Source organism: Taudactylus pleione, unplaced genomic scaffold (genome assembly GCF_031769625.1).
Source record: "Taudactylus pleione unplaced genomic scaffold, aTauple2 ptg000274l, whole genome shotgun sequence".
NCBI lineage: Eukaryota > Metazoa > Chordata > Amphibia > Anura > Myobatrachidae > Taudactylus > Taudactylus pleione.
In genome coordinates this window covers 437,993-461,232 of record NW_028284676.1, presented here as the reverse complement: position 1 = coordinate 461,232, position 23,240 = coordinate 437,993, and the positions used below count along the sequence as shown (strand labels likewise).

Below are 23,240 nucleotides of genomic sequence, written 5' to 3'. Positions count from 1 at the left end.
GTTACACCCAGGCAAGAGCAGCCACCGCTCAGACCTCAGTACATGTGTATGTATTTGCGTATCTTTGCCAACCATTTTAGTCGCACTTTGCGCCTTCACGTCCGCACCGTGCCTTTACTGTACTTTGGCTGCATCTCTGCGCTCATCAAGGTCCTGATCCCGCCCCCCTCGTCGTATGCAGTCGCAGGCCATGAAAATCTGAACATGCGCTTTAAAAATAAATAAATAAATCAGCTCGTGGTAAAAAAAAAAAATGCAAATGATGTTTACGTCTCACTCTAAATAAGTCCCTATGTATTTGTTATATACTCGCACTGCAGGTCATAAACATAATTTTGGCTGGGTACTTCTTCCATCATACATGTAAGGGGGAACAGTCTTATGTCAAACAGCTATTTTAACCAATAACCATCATTACAACCAATATCCTGTTTGTTCCTGGGAGAAGCTTGTTGTTCCCGTGACCAACATCCCCCGGCCGTTCCGAATGAACTCATGGCTGTCGAGAGCTCAGACGGGCCCGGGTATGAAGGGGGGCGTGGCCAAACCCTCTCCCAAAACAAATCCTTAAGAAACGACTATGCTCTCAGGGCGCGGCTCCAGGGGAGGAGGCACTTCTCTCTGTCCACTACCGCTGGCCATGCCTGTATAGCAGCGTAGCCACAGCGGCACATAGGGCAGTGAGAGGAGACTGCTACCCAGGTGCGGCCAGCGGTAGCGGGCAGAGCAGTGGGGTGGTTGATTACCTGGCCCCTCCAACAAGCCCGGGAAAAGTAGTACCTGCTCCCCCCCTCCTGACACCCCTGCATTAACTCTCTACCAGTTACCCAGCAGTCCTGATCTTTAGGAAGTGGTCAGGAAGGTTTCTGCCAGACAAACCAGCAAAGAGGTGCTGCAGCAGTTACACAATGCCCAAGATGTTCCAGGTGTTGGACAGGCAGCAATGGGGACTGGAGACCCTGTGTACACTGACTATGAACCATCCCATTATAAGAGGAGGAAATATAGAATATAGGACACCGCAAACATACGAACAACAAAGACTGGTTCATGTAGTCTGGTAGAAGTTACCTCGGGCAGCTTCTGCAGCAACATGTCAACTATCGCGGCTTCCTGGTACTCCTCAAAGGCCTCCGCCTTTTTGGCCATCTGCTCGGCATCAGCACGAGCTCGGACTTCAACTGCGTACGCCTGGGCTTCTCCCTTTACCTGTGGAGAGCGAGAGAATGCATGTGTAAATACGTCAGACAATAACGCAGTGCGCTGACCTCATTACGCGCTGCTTACACTCCAAACATAACCATTTTATAGCCGTATCAGAAGAGTACGATGCATAAATGCTGCGTTTACTAACCCTGATGGACTCGGCTTTAGCCTCGGCCTCAGTGATGAGCTTCATTCTGCAGGACATAAAGCAGATTAGATGGCAGCAGGTGAGAGGATTAAGGCAGATAGTAGATACATGGGGGATTAGATCAGGGTTGCATAAAATTGGATTTTTAAAAAAAAAAAAATCAAAAAACGGGATTTAAATAGGTTTTTTTTTTTATTAAATTTTTTTTAATAAACGTTTTCAAATTTAAAACGTTTACTTAAAAAAATTGACATAAAAAAATCCTATTTAAATAAAAAAAACCAAAAAAAAAAAACCTTTAAATCAAATAAATCCGGTTTTTATTTTTTTTAAAAATCCAATTTTATGCAACCATGGATTAGATACATGGTGGATTAGTATATTAGAGGAAGGGATACGCTTAGCATCACATAGCGCACTTCTCAGCCTCTGCAAGTTTCTCCAGTCGGTAGCGTTCAGCTTCTGCCGGCTTCTTGATTCTGGCCTCTAGTTCCTTCTCCCTTCGGCTGATTTCTTGATCCTGTAGCATGACCTGCTGACCCCTCTCCACCACCTGAACTTGGACCTTCTGCTCCTCAATCTTTTGCTTCGTCTTGGCTACCTAAAAAAAAAAAAAAAAAATCAGGAAGCCGTAGGTCAACCAACCGTCTCCTGCACTGGACTAGCAATGGGTAGTGATGGCTGTACCTGTAACTGATAGGCCAGGTCACTCTCTGCCTTCCTGCTGTTCACCTCCAGGTCATAGATGGCCTTCTTCAGTTCAAAGTCTCTCTGAGCTTTTGCCATCTCTATTTCGCTGATGTACTGAGCGGACACTTTCATCTGTAGGGCCTCTGCCTCCTGCAACACAGCAATGTGTTACCAGTTACATCAACAATAGTGGAAAATCAGGCACTCCCGCTTTGAAGAACGGCAGCGGTTGCAGCTTTTCAGCGACAGCATTTTCTCCAATCAGTCCAACGTGGAGATGATACAGCGTGCTCCTGCCTTTCTGATCTGCAGAGGTCATGGCACTTGTATGTCCTTCATCTTCCCTCCATTCTAATACTTCCTCCCATCTCTAATATCCTCCCAGCCGGATCACATAACAGTGCAAGCATAAGCACCATTCAACCCTATTTTGTATGATTCATTTCATGTTACTATCTTTGCTAGTAGTACGGGACTTCTCCAGATATCACTCACAAGTCCATGTTTCAATCACCTTAATCCCAGCATCTCTCTTGGCCACGGCCTCGCCGATCCTCGCGTCCTTTTGCACCTGAGCGGTCCTGGCTTTACCCAGGGAGTGCAGGTAATCCTAGAGGTAAAAAAAAAAAAATACAGATAACTGGATGTATATTATTTCTACCTAAATACTATCCTTCTGCAAGCTCCCTAATCCCTTATTTTTTTACCTGATCGTCATGGATGTCCTTCAGGGTGTAGCTTACAACACTGATTCCCATATTCACAAGGTCAGAAGAGGCCACTTTGAAAACCTGCTCTGAAAACTTCTGCCGGTCCTTGTAGATCTCCTGGTGAGCAATCAAGAGAAAGGTGAGGTCATTGGGAAGGGATCAAAGCAGGGTTGCATAAAATTGGATTTAAAAATAACAAAAAACAAAAACAAATAAAAAAAATTATTTATTTGATTTAAATCAGATTTTTTGGGGGGATTTAAATAGGATTTTTTTATTTAATTTTTTTTTTTTTTTTAAGTAAACGTTTTACATTTTTAAACGTTTAATTTTTTTCTAAATCCTATTTAAAATCAAATATATATATATATATATATATATATATATATATATATTTATTTTTTTTTAAATACAATTTTATGCAACCCTGGATCAAAGGAAGTGCTACTAGGGAATCTTATAGGAGGTTATTTATTAATATACTTATACTGTGAATAATGCACACTGCTGTAAAATATAAGGACATCAGATGTCAATAAGGAGCTTAGTGATCATGCAGAAACTCAAGGCCATAGGCTGAGGGCTCTGTGCTGGTTACAGACCTCCAAGGTGACTTCTAATGTACGTGTAGTAATGTAGCCACTCACATAAAATATAAGGACATGTATCAGTTTGTTCTACCCAAATGTGTTTAAATGAGCTAATCCTCATTCAGGTGTTTTACCTTCATTGACTGGTTTATGTTTCTGCATTTTCAAACTGAGCACGACACGAGTGACATCACTATTCTCCAGATCGATGTTATATTTTATGGGCGTTACTTCACTACCCTCTGGTTATGAGTGACAACATTACTTCTCAACACAAGGATGTATTAAACAAATGTCCACGTCATTTTATTAAAGTGAATGAAATTGAATACGCAGCCACGCTATTCCCAAACTTCCATAATAAATCAAACCTTGTCAGAAGAGACAATAGCAGACTTACCTCCACCGTCATGTGAGCCATGATGGCACGCTGGTGACCCTCCAACGTCTCGAGGGCAATGTGCGCCACCTCATTTTCCGTTTTACCCAAGAACATCTGGCAAGCAGCCGCCAGCATCTCCTTATTCTGTCCCTGAATTTTTACCTGCGCGAGGTGCACAAAAACGTACAGATCAGGGAGGTCAGATGACCAGTTACATTGGTTAAGTAGGAAATAACGTGATCAATGTATTGGAAGGGTGGATTGAATGCTGAAAGGGTTCAATCAAAGAAGAGAGGATAAAAATGCGCTTTAAGATGAAACTAGATTTAAATCCGGTTGATAAAACAGCCAAGGGCAATATTCAGTCTGGAAGCAACAGCTTCAGGGACTCGTCGGAATTAAATCTGTCGTTTTTATACGCAATATTTCTGTAGATTGGCATTTTATGAAAATGGAGGTAGCCAATTAACGAACTAATGAGCTAGCAGCATCACAGTGTGTCATTGTGTCACTGATTTCTACGTAGACGATAGGCTGAATATTTGTATTGCATATAATCCCCGGCAGAATGAGCACTATTCATAGTGACTGGTTGGGAAGCTTTGCAGCAGCAGAATGTACCTGGTGGTAGATGACTTCTAGAGTGAACAAAAGCGTCATGTGATTGGCTCATGCTCAGCCAGGCACACACCAGTGACACCGACTAACGTGAGCAATCGCTATAAAGTATGCCTGAAAACCAGAGAGGAATCTTCTCCACCATTGAGAGAGGAACAAAAACAGTGGCAAATAAGTGCTACACTAAGAAAATTATGAGGCCTGGACACCAAAATGGTTTACTGCCTCAACTTTACAAATTCTTCCCAGTTTTGCCAAGTGCCAACGCCAAAGGTGGCTGTGACCAACAATTCTGAGTAGTTGGACAGACGTACAAGGTGGAACCCTTCCTGTTTTACTTTGGAAACCTCTACATACCCAACGTTACCGGATGCCCTGTCAGATTAGATCGGCCCATCCGGCATGGTAGCGTAGGAGCTACACATTACATGCCGATATCCTGCCTTACCTGTGCAATGCCAGTAACGGAGATGGGGACTCCATGCCGCGTATAGACCTTCTCACTCTTCACATTCAGTGTCAGCGTATTCAGGGAGATCCTAAAGGTGACATAATACCAGATGTATGCACATATACTTCTAGGTCCGGGTAAACAGAAAGAAAGGTAAATGTATCTCACCTCTGGATCTGCTGTATACAGGGCAGGACAAACACCCGGCCACCGGCAATCATTACCGGAGGGCTGCGGCAGAAACCTGGAAACAAAATTAAAATAATGATTCTGTGCGCAGTGAGCACAATATATCTACTACATCGCCCCAGGTCGACATGTCTGAGATCTATAAAACTTTTAATACAAAATAGTAGCTGCTTAGATCAACTTAATGGTCCTTCAAAGGTGCTTGAAAAGGGAGGGGTAGACTAAACCAGGCTGCAGGGGCGTATTTATAATGGGTGCACGGGGCACACAGGCCCCTGGGTCCAGAGGGAGCCCGCACCACACACCCTGCACCCATATTATACTTACCTCTCAGGAGTCCCATGTCGGCGCCGGTGTCTGCGCTGTAAAAAAAAAAATCTGGAAAATGTCCACCGCAGCCATTTTCCCATCGTTTGCGTAGTACAGGGAAAATGGCCGCCGCTGCCATTTTCCCGGTGACCTGTGCATGCACACACTCTAGTGCCCAGAGTCTATAAGTGCGGCTCAGTGCGCTGCCGGACAGAGAGGAGGGGACCCGTGACGGAGACGGCACACAAGCCCCCTCCTCTCTAGAAACACCCCTGCCAGGCCGCGTCAGGGAGTCTCTGTACCGGTGTCCTTAACGCTACATGGTAATAGCGCCCACTTTAGGTCATATAATTGCATAGTTATGCTACATTATAATAGCAATATCAAACCTTGTAAAGAGAGGACAAGTGGACCAGTGGAGGAGTTACCCACAGCAACCAAACAGCCTCTACCTATCATATTATAGAATGTACTTGATAAATACTACAGCAAAGCTGATTGGTTACTATTTGCAAGTTCTCCAATGGTCCACTTCTCCACTCTTTAGAAGGTGCCCATAGAAACCAGGAAAGGGTACTAATCAAAACAGGTCAAGTTCATTTGTTAGCAGGTTAAAGAAAGCAGCAAACCCACATATTTTTCATTAAATAGCAAGTTTAGTGCCTTTTTAAGTATGCAATTAATAGTAATTTTTCTTAGCTTACTGTCTTTGTTATGATCCGCAGCAGCGAATCATCTTGGTGGCAGGTCCAGGCCGTATTAGACAACTGGGATTTGCATTATGCCTTGATTTCAGTTCCAAATGTTGCAGGCAGCTGGAACTCTGGGCCTGATTCAGACCCGGTCGCAAGCGCTGAGTGCTCGCAACCGGGTCGATGGTGGCCCACAGCGCATGCGCACGACGGAGCCGGCTCCGTCGTGCGCGTGTGCGAGACCCGGCTAGCGACGTGCAATCCTTCGCTCCGGGTCTCGCACCAAAGGGGGCGAGCTGTCGATGTTGAGTGACAGCTCGCCCCCTTTGGTGGGCGGGCCGGGGGGGGGGGTGGCTGCCCAAACAGAGGCGTTCCCATGAGAACGCGTACCGTTTGGGGGCGGCCCCACTGACATCACAAGTGATGTCAGTGGAGAGCTTCCGGCTCAATTTGAGCCGAAAGCTCTCTGGGGCTTGCGGCCACGAGACCCTACCACAAGGGTCTCGTCGTAAGCCCGATGGTCGCGATGGTCTTGACCATCGCGACCATCATCATGGCCACTCGCAATAGCTGTGGGTGGTCACCCACAGCTATGCGAGCGGCCAGGAGGCCGCTCCAAAAATTAAAAAAAAAAAACACGCCCCGATTCAGAGAAAGCGCTCTGTCAGAGTGTCCGGCTCTGAATCAGGGCCTCTGTTTTCGTCTGTGTGCAGCTCTGCTGCATTCCTACCTGTCAGTTTGTGTGCAGAGCTCAGCTGCATACTATCCTGTATTTACGTAGGCTTTCTGCAGGGATTGCTGTCATTGGTTCCTGCTTCTGATATATTACAGCCAGCCCTACACTTCCTGCCGGTGATATTGTCTGACCTCCAGAATATGTGTTTGTTCCTGTGATCAGAAGCCTGAGTCTTGCCGATCTCACCTTGTTCTGCAGTTCCTGCGTTCAATTCCTGAACCTGTTGTCCCGATTCAGAAGTTGTTCTGTTTATCCTGCTGTTGTTTCACCTGCTCACGTCCTTCCTGTTGTTACTATCCCGAGCAGTGACTTTTGCAGCCGTGGCCGAACTCTCCGCAGCATTTCCAAAGCCTAGTCTAAGCCGCGTCAGTCAGTGTTCAGCCGCTTAAAGTCAGCAGTGTTTTCTACTTCGCTGCCTCCAGCCTGTGTTCTAGCCGCTCCTGTGATAGTCTGTCGGCCATACCTCAGATGAAGTCTTTTCAGACCTCGGTCCTTAAGGCCGTACTGTGGTGTTCTTGTTGCACCACGGCCTTCAAGGCAGCATCTATTTGTTCTTGTTGCATCTCGGCCCTCAAGGCTGCACCGTGTTGCTCTTGTCGCACATCGGCCCTCAAGGCTGCACCTCGAACCTAAGTCTGTTACTTTAGCCTGTGACCATACCGCATTATATTGCATTCCTGTTGAATCTCAGTCCGCGGCATAGGCCGCATTACCATCCTAGGACCAGTCGCCGCAGCCTGTGGTTAAAGCTGCATCATTGTCTTCAGTCCAGTCATTTTGCAGCATGAGGCCTGGTCACTCCAGACCAACGATCAAGCCACTCCGCAGCCCGCGGCCCTGCTGCACCTCCTTGTCTGTAAACCCTGCAGTACCACTCTCCAGGTCACTCCTGCTGCGCAGCCTGAACCGGTTGTTTACCCGCTTTATGCCTGGTGGCCCAGCTGCACCATAGTCCCTATACGTCCCTGAGACCATTATCATCTGCTGCTGCTTGTGTACCTTGTCCATTACTCCTGTGCATGTAACAATCTACCTGCAGCCTCACTCCAGATATTTCTAGTAGTGAAAGTACTGCCACTTCTCAGAGTCATTAAGTTTCCAGTCAGAAGTCCTGCGGTCTCTCGTCTGTTGTGTAAGCCTGTAGTGCTGGAGTCTTAAATCCAGACGGCCACCTAAGTACCGGTGCAAGTATCAATCTCTAAGGGAACAAGGGGTGGCTGTTCGTGGTGGAAGATCCTCTCGTTGGCTCTAGAGGTCTTACACAACCGTGTGAGAAACGTAACAGTCTTCCACCAAAGCATCATCTCTTTCAAAATATCTCTGGAAGGCACAATATATGGCTGCCAGTCACTAACACAGGGGTCAGTCCCATTAGGTGCGAATTGCACGTTGCGATTTTCACTTCGAATTCGCATAGCGAATTCATTTTGCAATCCAATTAGCAACTCACACTGGTCAGACTGAATTCGCAAGTTTCCACTCGCACCTCCCTGAGGGTGAGAGGTGGAAAGGAAAATCTTTATTTTAAGGTTAAATGTGGGGACACTGGGGGTCATTCAGACACGGTCGTTAGCGCTGATGCGCTCAGACCGGGTCGATGGCCCCCCACAGAGCATGCGCACGTCCGCTTGCATCCTCCGCCCGCCTCTGAATGAGGCCCACTGTGCTGAACCCCTTGGATACCCCCCCCTAATGACCAATTAGGCAATTGGAAGTTTCTAATTAGCTTATTTAGTCCAATAACTACATGTAATTTTTTTAGGTAATAAAAAAAATTAATTTCCTCAAATTACTTCAAAGCACCTAAGGGAGCACCTAATTGGATCGAGCCCACAGACTCTCTGCACGTCATGTGATGTAAAAGTGGGACGAATTTTACAGTGCAGAGAAAGAGCTCAGAGGGGTGTTCCAAAGCCCCTCTGTTCAATACATCATGTGCTATGTGACTGGTTGCCATGCTAGTAGCAGCCTGAAGGAACAAGCCAAGGAAAACTGGTAATTACCAAGCTTCTTCTTCTAGCCCGCCACAGTGATTTATGTACGAAAAAAATAACTAATTTTTAGAGGAATTGATGCTTAAAATGCTACAAGTGTGCAAGACAGAAAACTGGGAATCTACTGTACCTGATACAACCATGGCTTCATTCGGTCCACAGGTATAAAACACCATCTAAATAAAAAACAATGGAAGAAAATTTGTATCCTGTACATATCTGCAGCATATTTCATGTATTATATAGACAGTAATTGTATATAAAAACCAGGAAGATCTGCGCTTGAATGTGGATATTATTTAAAGAAAAAATGAGAGTTATGGTAAAACTTACCTTTGTTAACTCTCTTTCTCCGAAGTCCATAGCGTCCACAGGGAGACCTTGGGGTGTAGGTGGTGGTTGAGGACTGGGCACCACGCAGTTAAAGCTTTCATCTCCCAGGATGCATCAGTCCACCATCCCCCTATACCCCGCCCCCAAGGCACCTCAGTTTGTGACAAGCCGGAGGAGGAGGAGAAGAGAGAAGGAAGACACAAGAATCACACTCTCACGTAGAAGGAAAAGGGAAACCGGTCACCAGAAACATAGCTCATATTGAAGCCAGGTGCGTCAGGGCGGGTGCCCTGTGGACTTCGAAGAAAGAGTTAAAGGTAAGTTACCATAACTCTAATTTTCTTCTTCAGGGTCCATAGGGCTCCACAGGGAGACCTTGGGGATGTCCCACAGCAGTAATTTAAGGATGGGGATGCTCCTGCACTGAGAGGAGAATCTGGCGCCCAAATGAAGCATCCTGAGAGGCAAATGTATCAAAAAGCATAAAACCTCAGAAATGTATGGACAGAGGACCACGTGGCCGCCTTACAAAGCTGTTCAGCTGAGGTGCCACGGCGAGCTGTCCATGAAGGACCCACAGAGCGAGTAGAATGAGCAGTAACACTTGCCTGTACCGGAAGGCCTGCCTGAGTATAAGCCTGTGAGATAGTCATGCGAAGCCAATAAACTAATGTCTGTTTGTTGGCTAGCCATCCCTTCTTGTGAAATCCATAGAGCACAAATAAGGAGTCTGATCCACATCCAAGGAGGCCTCACCTGCCAATAGGTCTGGTGATTGAAAGGCCGGGACTACAATTTCCTCATTAATGTGGAAACTAGTAACAACTTTTGGAAGGAAACCAGGGAAACTCCGAAGTCCTGATGGAATATCAGAAATAGGGAGCGACAGAAAAACGCCCCTAAATCTGACACCCTTCTGGCGGACACCATAGCCAGAAGAAAAAGAGAGTCTTCGCTGTGAGCCACTTGAGCTCCACAGAATCCAGGGGTTCAAATGGAGGACCCAGGGCGGCACGAAGCACTACTGACAAATCCCATGGAGCCACTGGAGGGTCAAAGGGAGGTTGTATATGGAGGATATCCTGGAGGAATGTGTGGACATCCGGTAGTGGAGCAAGTCTACACTGGAACCAAATGGATAGAGCAGAGACATGCACTTTCAGTGAGGCCATGAGGAGTCCAAGGTCTAATCCAGCTTGAAGGAAGGCCAGGACTCTGGAAATCCTAAAAACTTGGGGGTCATAGCTTCTGGTACGACACCATTGGAAATATGTATGCCACAATCTGTGGTAGATCCAAGCAGAGGCTGGCTTACGCGCTCTGAGCATAGTTTTGACTACAGAGCTAGAGAATCATTTGGACCTCAGGAGGGATGTCTCAAGAGCCACGCCGCCAAAGACAGACGACCCAGGTCCGTGTAAAGGCAAGGACCCTGAGACAACAGGTCCGGTCTTTGAGGCAGCTGGAATGGAGTGTCAATGGAGAGACTCCGAAAATCTCAGTACCACCAGCAGGACAGTGCCTCCGTCTTGTTTGAACTTCTGAAGAACTCGAGGAAGAAGGGAGACTGGAGTGAATAGGTACGCAAACTGGAAGGTCCACTTCACTGACAACACGTCTATGAAGGTTGCCTCGGCATCCATTGTTCTGGACCCGTACACCGACAGTTTGTGATTGTGTCGGTAGGCCATGAGGTCCACCTCTGGGAGGCCCCTTCTGCTCACTAGGAGTTGAAAAACCTCTTGGTTCCCCGGGATGCATGTCGTGACGGCTGAGGAAGTCTGCTTCCCAATTGAGAACTCCCAGAATGAACACCGCAGAGATGGCCAGGAGGTGACCCTCGGCCCATGTCAGAATGCATGACACTTCTGTCAATGCTGCCCGACTTAGAGTGCCTCCTTGATGGTTGTTGTAAGCCACTGTTGTGGCATTGTCGGACTGTAATTGTACAGGTTTTCCGAGAAGTATGTCCTGGGCCAGAATGAGGGCCTGTAGACAGCTCGAAGTTCCAATATGTTGATTGGCAGGGTTGATTCGACTGATGTCTAACGGCCCTGAAAGGAGTGTGGACCGGTCACTGCGCCCCAACCCCGGAGACTGGCGTCCGTTGTTAGGAGTACCCAGTCCGGGATCCAAAAGGGGCGACCCTCGGTTAGATGAGATGTCTGTAGCCACCAAGAGAGTACCATCATCTGAGCTTTGATCCGATGGGGTAACACGTTCCACCTGGAGAGGATCAGCCTTTGCAAAGGCCTGGAGTGAAACTGAGCATACTCCACCATGTCGAAGGTGGACACCAAGGATCCCAGAACCTGCATTGCTGAGTGGATCGACACCTGGTGACTGTGGAGACATCTGCGCACTCGTAGTTGAAGTGTGGAGATCTTGTCTGGTGTCAGAAAGATTCTCTGATCCTGAGAATCCAGCAGGGCTCCCAGATTAAATCATTCTCTGTGAGGGATTCAGGAAGAACTTTTTCCAGTTGATTAACCATCCATGCTTGTGAAGGAAAGCAATGGTTAGCTGCAGATGGCAGTGAAGCACTTCTGAGGATCCAGCTAAGAGCAGGAGGTCGTCCAGATATGGTAGCAGTCGGACACCCTGACCACGCAGGTGGACCGCGATGATAGCCATAATTTTGTTAAACACCAGTGGAGCTGTGGATAGTCCAAAGGGCAGAGCCTGAAATTGGAAGTGTTGCTGTAGTATAGCAAACCGGAGATATCGCTGATGCGAGGGCGCTATAGGTATGCGCCCTGAATATCCAGAGATACCATAAAGTCCCCAGTCTCCATAGCTAGGATGATAGAGCGTAGGGTTTCCATCCTGAACCTGGGTACCCTGAGGAATTTGTTCAGGGATTTGAGGTTGAGGATAGGCCGATGAGACCCATTCGGCTTCTGACCCAGATAGAGAGTAGAATAACAACAATCCCCCGCTGAGATAGCGAGACTGGCACAATTACCCCAGCCTGCAGCAAGGACTGTATGGCTTTCTGGATTTGTAGGGCCTTGTTCGGGTCTGAAGGAGGGCCTGTGTAGAAAAACTGGTGTGGAGGCCGTTGAAGAAATGAGAGGGCATACCCGTGAGAGACCACTTCTCTTACCCAAGTATCTGTGGTGGTTTGACACCAGCACCGGGCAAACTGAAGAAGTCGGCCTCCCACTCTGGGATCCCCCAGAGGGAGGCTCGTCCAGTCAGGCTGAGGGCTTATCCTCGGGTTTTGAAGCAGGGCGTCTGGTGGCCCAGGCCTGCTTGGTCCTGGGCTTGACGGCCCTAGTGGAAGCTGAATGTCTAGGAAAGGACTGACCTTTAGGCTTTCCTTGAGGACGAAATGACTTAAAAGATGTAGTCCGAGGCTTTGTAGTAGTAGTTTCTGAAGGCAGAAATGCAGTTTTTTATGCCGCCAACGTGGTTACAATCTTGTCAAGGTCTGGGCCAAACAAGATCTCCCCATTGTAGGGTAACACTTCTAGGCCTTTCTTGGAATCCGCATCTGCCTTCCATGAGCGTAGCCATAGGGTACGAGGGGCAGACACAGCCGCGGCCGAGACTCTGGAGGTTAGGAGACTGGCATCCAACGTCGCTTCTCCAATATAGGAAGCTGCATCCCGTATGTGAGCGACAAAAGACATCTGATCCCTAGAAGCATCTGAGAGAAAAAGAGTCTTCAAGTGCGTTAGCCCAGCTCTCTATAGCTTTAGCCATCCATTCAATAGCCATGGTCGGACGGGCAACAGCTCCTGAAAGAGTGTATATCGATTTAAGGCATGATTCCACCTTTCTATCCGTAGGATCCTTCAAAGAGGTTACTGTAGGGATAGGCAATGTAGCGCTTTTAATTAAACGCGTAACATGTGAATTCACCGCAGGGGAGTCTCCCATTATGAATAATGAGCCACAGGAAATGGATAACAGGAGGTCAGACGTTTTTGGGGCTGAAACCTCTTACCAGGCATCTGCCAGGCTGCAGCCATGTGTTCAGGTAGTTGATCCGATAGAGAGAACTCTGCCGAAGCCACCTACTGTTGTTTAAACAGTGGGTGCTTAGATTTAGGGGCTGGCTTGTCATCTTCTATGAGTAAGATGGATCTAACAGCTCGCACCAAGGCAGGAATATTAATTTTATTCTGACTCTCGTCCTCCCCCAGAGGAGAGTCAGTGTTAGAGGGATCAGCATCTTCTGCCTCCTCAGATGACACCTCAGAATGTGAGAGCTGCGTGAACTGTGATGATAACACAGGACACTTAGAAAGCTTACTGGGTAGGGGCTTCTCACCTTGCAACATAGTTTGAAAGGCTGTAGAGGTAGCTACCAGACTCTGTACTGAGCTAGAGTGTAGGTCAACCCATGGAGGGGGCACAGGAGGTACCTGTATTGCCTGAACCTGTTGTGGCAACCCCAGAGGGGGAATTACAGACGGTACCGCTAGGCGTTCCGCAATAGTAACCAGCACCTGAGAAAAGGAAGCCCAGGGGGGCTCTTGTGCAGGAGCTGGGGGGTCTGATGGGCCTGTTGTAGCGTTCCCGCTAGGCTGTTTTAGCGGGGCGCGGCGCCCTGCCCTCCTTCTGGAAGGCAAAAAGCGCCCTGCCCTAACAGCCTGCGGGAGCCGTCTTCACCCGCGGGAGCAGTGTTCCGCGGGGGAAGAAATGTGCGGTGACCCGGCATCTATTCTCCCTGTCTGCAGGGCTTGGGGGCTGCCTGGCGTGTCCGTAAGTGCCGGGCACGCCCCCAAGAGTGACGAAAAGGGGACGCGTCTTATAGACACGCCCCCTTTTCAATGACCACGCCCCCTTCTCGGTCGCGCGCGCGCACAAACGTGCCCTCTCTAGCTCCGGCACCCTGCCTCGCGCCGGAGCTAGAGTGAACACTACCTGTTGGAGTATAACATTTAACACATAAGCCATCTTGTATCACATCCTCCTCACTTAAGCCTGCAGCACATCATTTGTATGACAGCAGTATGGGTGCAGCTGCTTGCTTGCTACTCTTGCCTTTGCTAGACATAGCTGTAGAGTAGTATAGCGAACAATATGGCATAATGCAACCACTGGGTATGTAGGATACAAATAAGAATGCAATATACTGATCCTGTCTTAGGCTTGGGCAAGCTGCAGGAGCGCACAGCACAAATACGGCAACAGTGCAGTAACTAACTATGTGACAACCTTCACAAATACAAGAAATGTGAGGTACAGAAAACCCTGCATACACCTGTATGTTAGGGCAAAGATGAGGAAAAAAGGGAAAGATATGCTGACAGTATAGAGAGAATATACAGGCAGACAGCGCTAGCATAAGTCACATACAATGCAGAAATACCATATAACTGCAGAAGGGCACTACAATCAACTACACAGATTCTGTGGTCAGTGACTCAACATCTGGTAGGCTATAGCGCTACATAACCTGACTCCAGGGAGAGGTATGTAGGGGGACAGGACCCTGCGTATCCCTGAGAGAGCTGTGGCTGAGCCTGGAGAAAATGGCCGCCGAAGATCTCTGGGCATGGTTGGAGGAGGAGAGCAGTCCAGGGAAGCAAGACCTCAGAGGAATGGCACCCTGAGCTGAGGGGAGGGGCCGCTTTAATGGGGAAAGCTGACCTCCCCATGCTGATTTTTAACCACCGGGACGCTGGATTCCCACTCCATATGTACACTGGTGGTCTAGTGGATCACTTTGGACAAAGCCTGTGTTCACTCTCAGCGCCTCCGGTCTGTCCCCTGAGACCAGAGGTATGACTGCCAATCCACGGGTCACCGCAAGCGATGACCCGTCTTACCTGTCCCCTTGCATCCAGGCTGCAGTCTGAGTCCGTCCGCGCAGCCGGCTAGCGAGGACCCAGGGAATGCCCGCCGAAATCCCCAGCCGAAGCTGGCGTTGCGGCACCTGGAGGGCTGATGGAGCGGCAGCGCAGACGTCCTGTGGACAGTCTGCTGCTGCACGCTCAGCAAGAAAATATAAAATAAACAAATCATAAAATAAAAGCTATTTGGATCGCCAAAGCAGCCTACTGCATAATGGTGACCCGACTCCGGCCAGGCACCGACGAAACTGAGGTGCCTCTGGCTCGGGGGTGGGGTATAGGAGGATGGATCGATGCATCCTGGGAGCCGGAAGCTTTAACTGCGTGGTGCCCGATCCTCAACCACCACTACACCCCAAGGTTTCCCTGTGGAGCCCTATGGACCCTGAAGCAGAAAAAATTGTTTTGTAAAGGAATGAAATAAATAATTTCTTACCCAAACAGAATGGATTCAGTGAGCACACTCCCCTCAATTAAAAAAAGGCTCAACCTATATTTATTCAACAAACTTATCAATTAATACAATATACATTTAATCAAAAGTAACAGCAGCAAACATCAGTTACTAAAAAAGCCTAAATCTGACTATCACTAAAATGTAAGCCATGAACTTCATTAAATTTGAACTCATCAATGTTATAAACCGCTGGACTTCCAATGCATAGCAGAATGAGACCTAAAACAACAGAAGTCTTGTCTTATGCAGCAAAGTGTCAATTAATAGCAAGAAAATTAACTATGAAACCAATTAATTGTAGGATAACACCTATACCAGTGGAGAGGCGGCCATCCTGTGATCCGAACCAATATGTATTATCAATTCATTGGAAACTATGTATACACTCGTAATCCTCCTCCTCCATGTGTACAGTCGGGTACTATTAATGGGAATCGGAATGAAATACCGACGGCTGAATAGCTGCCGGTTCTCATACAGACACCGGAAGCCCGACGTGAGGACATCCTGACAGCGGCTAGTAAGTACTCTAACCCTCCCTTGGTGTTGCCTAACCCTAAAACTCCCAGAGTGGTGCCTAACCCTAAGTCCCCCTGGGGGTGCCTAAACCTAACTCAACCTAACCCTCCCGGGGGGGGGGGGGGGGGGGTGCCTGGCCCAAACCTCCCCTTCCCCTAGCCTAACTCTAACCCTACTCGGGGTGGAGGGGTGCCTAAAACTAACCCTCCCCCCACCGCGGCTACAACCTAGCTATCCCCGGCTTACCTCATTCGAGATGCCAAGTGTCGGGATTTCGGCATGGTCTTAAAGATAGGTGTCAACATTTCAACACCTATCTTTAGTCCCTGGTTGGGATTCCGACAGCCGGCATTCCGGGCGGCGGTAATTTAACTGCATCCGTATTAATGTTAGCAGATCTTTCCATTACATGGTTCACATGATTAAACTTCCCTATCATTCGCTCTCTCATGACCAGCACAGGGCCTGGTGTACTTTGCACAATTCCTGCTTCCCAATACCTTTTCCCATTAATTATAGGAAATTTACAGTAATTGCCAAACTTGGCATTATTATTTCAGCCTAATGCAGTGGTTGACAAACTTTTCCGAATCACGGCGCCCTAGAGTATCAGCATTATTTCTACGGCACCCCTGGGCCAAAAGTTTCTTATAAGGAAATGCTTAAAAAAAAAAAAAAATTTAAAAAATTGTACGGGCTCCACATTTGAAAGGTGACCTCACTTAAGGTAGACTGTACCTGTAATGGCGTCTAGCAAACCGACAAGAACAGAGCTAGGCTAGGGCTGTTTCAGAGATGCATGCAACGCCCGTCGCTATTGCGATCCCGTACACAGCAGACTTGTGAAAATATCCTACTCAGCCAACATCTTGTGCACAGAGACGCCCCACCCTCTGCGTCTCACACACGCTGCTTACGTACAACAGCGGAAACATCGGTCGCACATTGAACATCTGTGCAAGCTTATGCTGTCTCAGAATGTTCACCTCGCCTAAGTCGCCAGGGCCGCTACAGCTGTGTACGAATTTACGCTCACTAAAGCAGGCACAGAAAACAGTTCCGGTATACCTGCATTTTTATCGCTAGCACCCGTTATCTCCCCCAAACGCAGGCTACCTGTCACTCACTTGCGAATAAATCCTCTCCTCAACCGTCGCCGCTAACCAATCGTTGCTCAGTGCGGTTTTGGTGCATGAGCAGTACAAAAAAAATATCATTCCACGGTGTCTGACAGACATCGCGTGCACTTACGAATCAGGCCCAATGTGACCCAGGTAGTAAGATCAAAGAGAACCAAGGATGCAATGCTGGGTTCACAGTATGAGAGTTCGTTCAATCAGCCGCCAAACGACATATCGCACAGTGCATCGGCGGGTGTGTACAGATCATATGTCTGTGAATTACGTTGCTTACAGACAGATCACATCTGCCCCGCAGCACAGCCGATGCTGATACATCGCCACATTTGGTGGTGTGTCCGGGTGACCTGCTGACCGGCTTACACTTGCTGCAGGGACAGCTGGTGACCGACATCTCAACTGAGCAAGCAAATTTAAATGCCTACCCAGTTGCGATGTCGGCACAGACGCATCAAGTGGCAGATTGGTAAGTGTCAGCAGATTGTGTATAATTAGCTCCCGTCTAGACAGGCTAGTAACAACGTGCCCAATGCCCAACACTAGCCACACAAGAGCCGGTCCATCACCAAGATTATCTTTTCGGTATGCAATCGGGAAGCCGACTGCCTAAATACCGGCAGCCGGCTTCACGACTGTCATATCCCGGCAAGGGTGAAATGCCGGGCATCTAGATGTAGTCACCCGGCATTTCCCTGGGCCGGGAGACCGGTGCCCGGCATCCCGATCGTAGTGATGCCGGCCGGCTGTATTTCATACAAATTCCATCTTTTCAACTTGTGGCCAAAACAGATGGGAACCAGTCACTCTGTCCGCATAGGATGACTTCAGGCTCCGTCATTGGGGAACTTAGGGCCTGATTCAGAGCCGCTCGTAAGCGGCCGCTCGTTCATTCCGAGCGATGTTTGCCCAACTGCGCATGCGTACGGATCGTTATACGCATGCGCGAACCAGTCAGTGCGGTCGAAATTCATGTGCTCGCAAAATAGCGAATGCCTGATAATTCGAGTGACAGGAGTAGGCGTATGTGGGTGGTAACAGGGGAAGGTGCTCGAAAACGGGGAGTGGAGATCCGATCGCAGGCATGCTTAAAGGTCAAAACGGGCGTTTTATGGGTGTGCATAATTAAAACAGCAGCGTCATTGACCACGTCACTGGGTTATTTTATAGCCAGAACTGCTCGCAAAATTGTGGTAGTAAAAACCAACCCCAAGAATAGCGAGCAGTTCACACCCTGGTCGATGTACTCGATTAATCTAATAAATAGCGGACATGACGTAGGATGCGAGCGGCCAGGGGGCGTATTTTTAAAAAAAACGACCGCAAGCTTTGTTCTCTCGTTCAGACCTAGAGGAGTGAACAAACTGCAAAGAGCGAACAGTGAATTTGAATAGCCACCCCTATTTTCTGGACGAGCGAGCGCTAATTGCGTCCGGCTCTGAATCAGGCCCTTAGTGGTTTAGGATCCAGACATATTCAATGCTAACCCAGAAGCCCGGTACTGCAGTTTGTACAGGCCAGAATTTCCAGTCTATATAAGGTCAGGTCTGCTAGTCAATGACATCAAAAGATTGCAGGTTGGGGGGACCTCCGGCACAGCCGATTATGTGGGTATCATACATTTTCTATCACTCAGACGGTGTAACAGGCACCGGCAGACAAAATTCTTTGCAGAGCAGAGAACGTTTATTATTTCCGGGTTAATGTAAAACAGAAGATTTTGTCTGTATTTGCGGTCTTCAACCCGTGGCCAGCCGACGGTGTGCACAGGCACACACTAATATCACCCCCTTACCAGCGGCGCGGTCCAGGTCAGTTTCAGTTAGAGGAGTGCGGTCCACACTACACAGTAACAAACACACCGTTGCCGGGTAGTACACTCGTACTACCCGGCGGCGGTGTTTTTTTTTCAAACAGACTCTCATTGGCTGCTGCACCCACGGCCGGACCGAGCTGGAGCTCACTCATGAGCTCCACCTTCCGGCTCCCGCAGTGGGTGAAGGAAAGACGCATAGTGCCGAGCGAGGACGGAGGAGCGGACGGCGGCGGGCACAGAAGTGGAGATTCAGGTAAGTATTGTTTTTTGTTGTTGTCTGTGTATATGTAAGGGGCACCACATAATGGGGACCACTGCATAGGGGGGGGGGGGGCAACTACTGGGGGCACTGTATAAGGGGCACAGTTATAGGACATAATTGTTTGAGGATGGGGGCAACTATCTGACATAATTAATGGAGGAGGAGGGACAGTTCTGGGGCATAATTATAATTGTGGGTGGAGGGGGGGCACTCTGGGACCTAATTAAAATTGTAGGAGGGGGCAGTTATGAAACATAATTGTGTGAGGACGGGGTAGAATCTAAATACCGTAGTATAGCTTAGTGGCCCTCGGGCTTCGTTGAATTTTTTAATGTGTGTCTTAAAGGTTGAAGACTCCTGGTCTATACTAAATGAACTCGCATAAGCCTGTTATTCTATAACAGAGGCAGGTAACTAATAATTGCCTACGAACAGGTCTGTGGACACTGTGGGGGGGAATTCAATTCAACGCGCTGTTGAATAGCGACGGGAGGGACTCCCGAAGCTATTCAATACACCGCGCTGTTTGGGCGCGCTAAGGATTTCTTCTCGCACCCCCCTGGGGATGCGAAGAGAAATCCGACCAAAGTGCCGGGTGGGCGGCTGTTTTTCTGCATAGCCCGGCGCTAACAGCCGCGCGCCCAGCACTTTGGTCAGAGAATGCCGGTTACCGCGCCTTAACACCCTTGATTGCGATAACCGGCATTCTCCGACCACACAGCGCACTGAATTGAATCGCCCCGTGTGACTAAAGGCTCTATTTATTAACATTATTTTTACGAAAATAAAGTGAGAAGGGGTGTTTTCACACATTATTTTAGTTTCACATAAAGTTACTAAAGGGCAATTGGAGTAGAATTCGTAAACTTCTACTCCAAGCACTAATTATCAAATTTTCAGTAAGCAGATCGCATTTCCCATATTTGTAATGGAAAATGTAATCTACCCAGATTTTCTAAAATTAAACATACCAGCGGAAGCTCTGTGATAATAACGCCACCTGGAGATGGCGTTATCCAGGCTCTCCCCCGACTCCTGCGCCGCTCTAACAGGCAGTACAGAGCCGGGAGCCAGTGATCAGCTGTGTGGTCTAAATAGACAACAAGCTGATCACTGCAAAAACATAAAAAATAGTTAAAAAAAAAACACTTACCTCCATCCAGGGACTGGTGATCAGTGCTCCAGTGATGTCCCCTGGGGCTACGGTTTGCTGGTCTCCCGGCTCCTGCACTGTGACCCCGGTCGGCTGCTGCATAGAACAGCTGACCGGGATCACAGTGCAGGACGGGAGACCAGCTGACGGTCAATCGCGAGGGGGGGAGGGCTGCAGTATCCGGTGACGGGCGCAGACACAGCTGAGCTCTCAGCCCTAATCCACCACTGATGTTGGTGCAGTTCTGGTGATGGCCTTGTATAATAGCAGACGCGAGGAGGTAAGTGAAATAAAAGATGGCGGAGGTAATGAGTGCATAAAAAAATGTTGGCAATATGTTGTGAAACATGTTTCTTAGATGTACGTAACAGGATTTGGAAAGAGATTGGATGTGAGGAGCAAAGGACAGTTGTGAGAGTCAAGGATGGCACCTAGGCAGCGAGCTTGAAGGGTAGGGTTTATTGTCGTGTCGTGAAAGGCGAGTTTGAGGTAGCGAGAGGACATCCAATATAAAATGGCAGAAAGACATTCAGTAACACCAGCCATCACAGATGGTGAGAGAACCGGAGAGGACAGATAGGTTTAGGTATTACTCAAGTCTAAAGAATACTGAAATCCAGAGGAGACCATTTGTTTTGCAAGAGTAGTGGTATAAGATAGAGAACCGCAGAGGACCTAGGACTGAGACTTGTGGTCTCCAACTGATAAAGGAAGCGGAGAAGAGATGGCTCCAGGGAAACCAGCAGTAATTTGGGAAGTAGAATGAGAACCACTGTTAAGGTCAGTTACAAATCGCCTCAATCACTGCTGAATGATTGGAACAGTTGAATGTCATATTATTGCTATACTAGATATTTGTGCAGGAAATATTTCCCATTGCCGTGCAGTATACAGTCGGGAAGCCCGGCAAGTGTCTAAAGACAGGCGTCGATATGCCGACACATGTCGTCATCAGACATACACCGGGGGACCGACGCCCAGAATCCCGATCGAAGGGACATCCGGTCGCGGATAGCCGCAGGGAAGCAGGGGGAGGGTTAGGTTTAGGGTTCCCGGGGGGGACTTAGGGTTAGGCACCCCCCCCGGGAGGTTAGGGTTAGGCTAGGGGGAGGGAGGGTTAGGGTTAGGCACCCCCCCGGGGGACTTAGGTTCAGGCGGCATGGAAAGCGGGAGTTAGGTTTAGGCACTGGGGGGGGAAGGTTAGGGTTAGGCACCTCTAAGGGAGGGTTAGGGGAGGGAATTAGGTTAGTTAATACTTACCTTAGGGACGATCGGGATTTTCACCCATGTCGGGCAGTAGCTGTTGGGATTCCAACCGCCGGACATGCATCCGGCGGTAAATCATACCGATTCCTGCCGTGCTTACTGTACGCATTAGCTTATAATGGTTATATCGCGGTGTTGGAACAACATGTCGCCTGCACACGGGGACAACAGGCATTAGTTTAGTGGCCACCATTACTTATTCTCCCATTTCCACATTTACTGTATAACATAATCCTATCACTGCAGAGTACAGTGTGCACATGCTAACAGCCACAAACATATACGAGTAATAAAATTCATCCAGCAATCCCTGTATTGTGCAACAGGATGTTTCATAACACTTACAGTTAGACAATGTAACCCGTGCCACATGCATACAATAACTAACACACATTAAGTACATAAAACATGCAATATACAAGCTCTGCATAACCCAATTTACTGCGAGCCACAAGCGACTCATTTCTGCAGTGCTGCAAAGCTGGCATTGGTCGTTACTGTCCTGCATTACAGAGCTGCCACTCAACAAGTCACTGAGATACAAGGCACGTAGTCTAAATATTACTATCCCAGGTTTAAAGGGGCAGCATAGTAGTTACATTTATATTACCAGTTACATCATGTCACCATCTTCTTTCTATAGCATTACGCAGGTGCAGCCATGATGTTTTACAATGGGCAGGTTAAGATTTTAGCATATTTATCTATCAACAGTTTCTTATATAGCGCTGCAGAAAATGTGTGCGCTATATAAATAACTAAAATAAATAAATATAGCGCATCAAATCCCATCGCGCTTTACAATTTGAATCAACATTAACAGTATACTGGGTTGTAAAAGACATACCTACATAAAAGACATACATAAGGGTAAGAGGGCCCTGCTCGCAAGCTTACATGGGGTTTATACAATTAAGACCTGGGGGGGGGGGGGGGGGGGGGGGAGTTGCGGTTGCAACAGCGTGGAAACAGCGGCAACGGCACCTTATACCGCAGCCCGATCGCGCCCTAGACTCGCAGATTTTTGTACGCATCCTTACGGCTTACTGGCGGTGCGAGCCTAATAGAATGGATCCCTATGAAATTATATATAACATGACCAGAAATGCATTAATTCAGGTGTAACCCAACATGCCTATGCAAACACTGCATGCTGAATTGTGAATGTGGGTAGATCATGTTATAATATATACACTAACATGCAAGTAATAGAGATATAAGCTCATGTTGTCAATGTTTAATGTGTAAATACTGCACCTTGATATAAACTGTACCCTCTTAGCCAGAAGAAAAGGCCTTTTTTTCAAGCAATATATATGCAGACAATATTTCTCCGTCCTCTTCCTCCTGTTTTCGTCTTCCCCTAGTGCTCCACCCTGCCTCCCACCCTCACCTATATTATGGGTGACATAGTGGAGAGACCATAGAGACACGGACACAGCGCCATCTAGCGTCTGGGATTACTAAGTGCACCTATTCATGCTCAGCAGCCATCAGAAATGTGACATTTATTTATGGTTGCTGCTATTTCCAAGTTGGAGAAAGGACCTCTGTGACGTAGACACCACGTGACCGCTGCAGGAGGCTGGACCGCTCCTGCGTTACCATCCACTAGGGCATAGAGGGGGAATAAATATCTGTGGCGAGCGCAGCGAGACACCGTGCCCGAAGCGTAGCGAGCCCGCGAGGGGACACTTTTGGTCCCCTGTTAGCATCCCCGCCCCTCCCCCTTTCAGGCCGAGTCACGTGGGTGTGACGTCACAGGACCATCAGCCC

General features: G+C 48.1%; 1 protein-coding gene across 1 annotated transcript in view; it reads right to left on the bottom strand.

Moving 5' to 3' along the window:
• FLOT1 (flotillin 1) overlaps window positions 1–22,856 on the bottom strand; it is a 32,997-nt gene extending 10,141 nt beyond the window's left edge. Inside the window, exons 1-11 of the mRNA XM_088481482.1 lie at window positions 22,722–22,856; window positions 8,846–8,891; window positions 4,964–5,039; window positions 4,793–4,883; window positions 3,745–3,888; window positions 2,752–2,871; window positions 2,559–2,654; window positions 2,042–2,194; window positions 1,774–1,955; window positions 1,355–1,400; window positions 1,072–1,209 (exon numbers count right to left, since the gene is read on the bottom strand). Coding sequence (XP_088337608.1) covers window positions 1,072–1,209; window positions 1,355–1,400; window positions 1,774–1,955; window positions 2,042–2,194; window positions 2,559–2,654; window positions 2,752–2,871; window positions 3,745–3,888; window positions 4,793–4,883; window positions 4,964–5,039; window positions 8,846–8,891 — 1,092 coding nt within the window. The 5' untranslated portion in view covers window positions 22,722–22,856. The remainder of the gene's footprint in view (window positions 1–1,071; window positions 1,210–1,354; window positions 1,401–1,773; window positions 1,956–2,041; window positions 2,195–2,558; window positions 2,655–2,751; window positions 2,872–3,744; window positions 3,889–4,792; window positions 4,884–4,963; window positions 5,040–8,845; window positions 8,892–22,721) is intronic.
• Window positions 22,857–23,240: the final 384 nt, after the last annotated feature.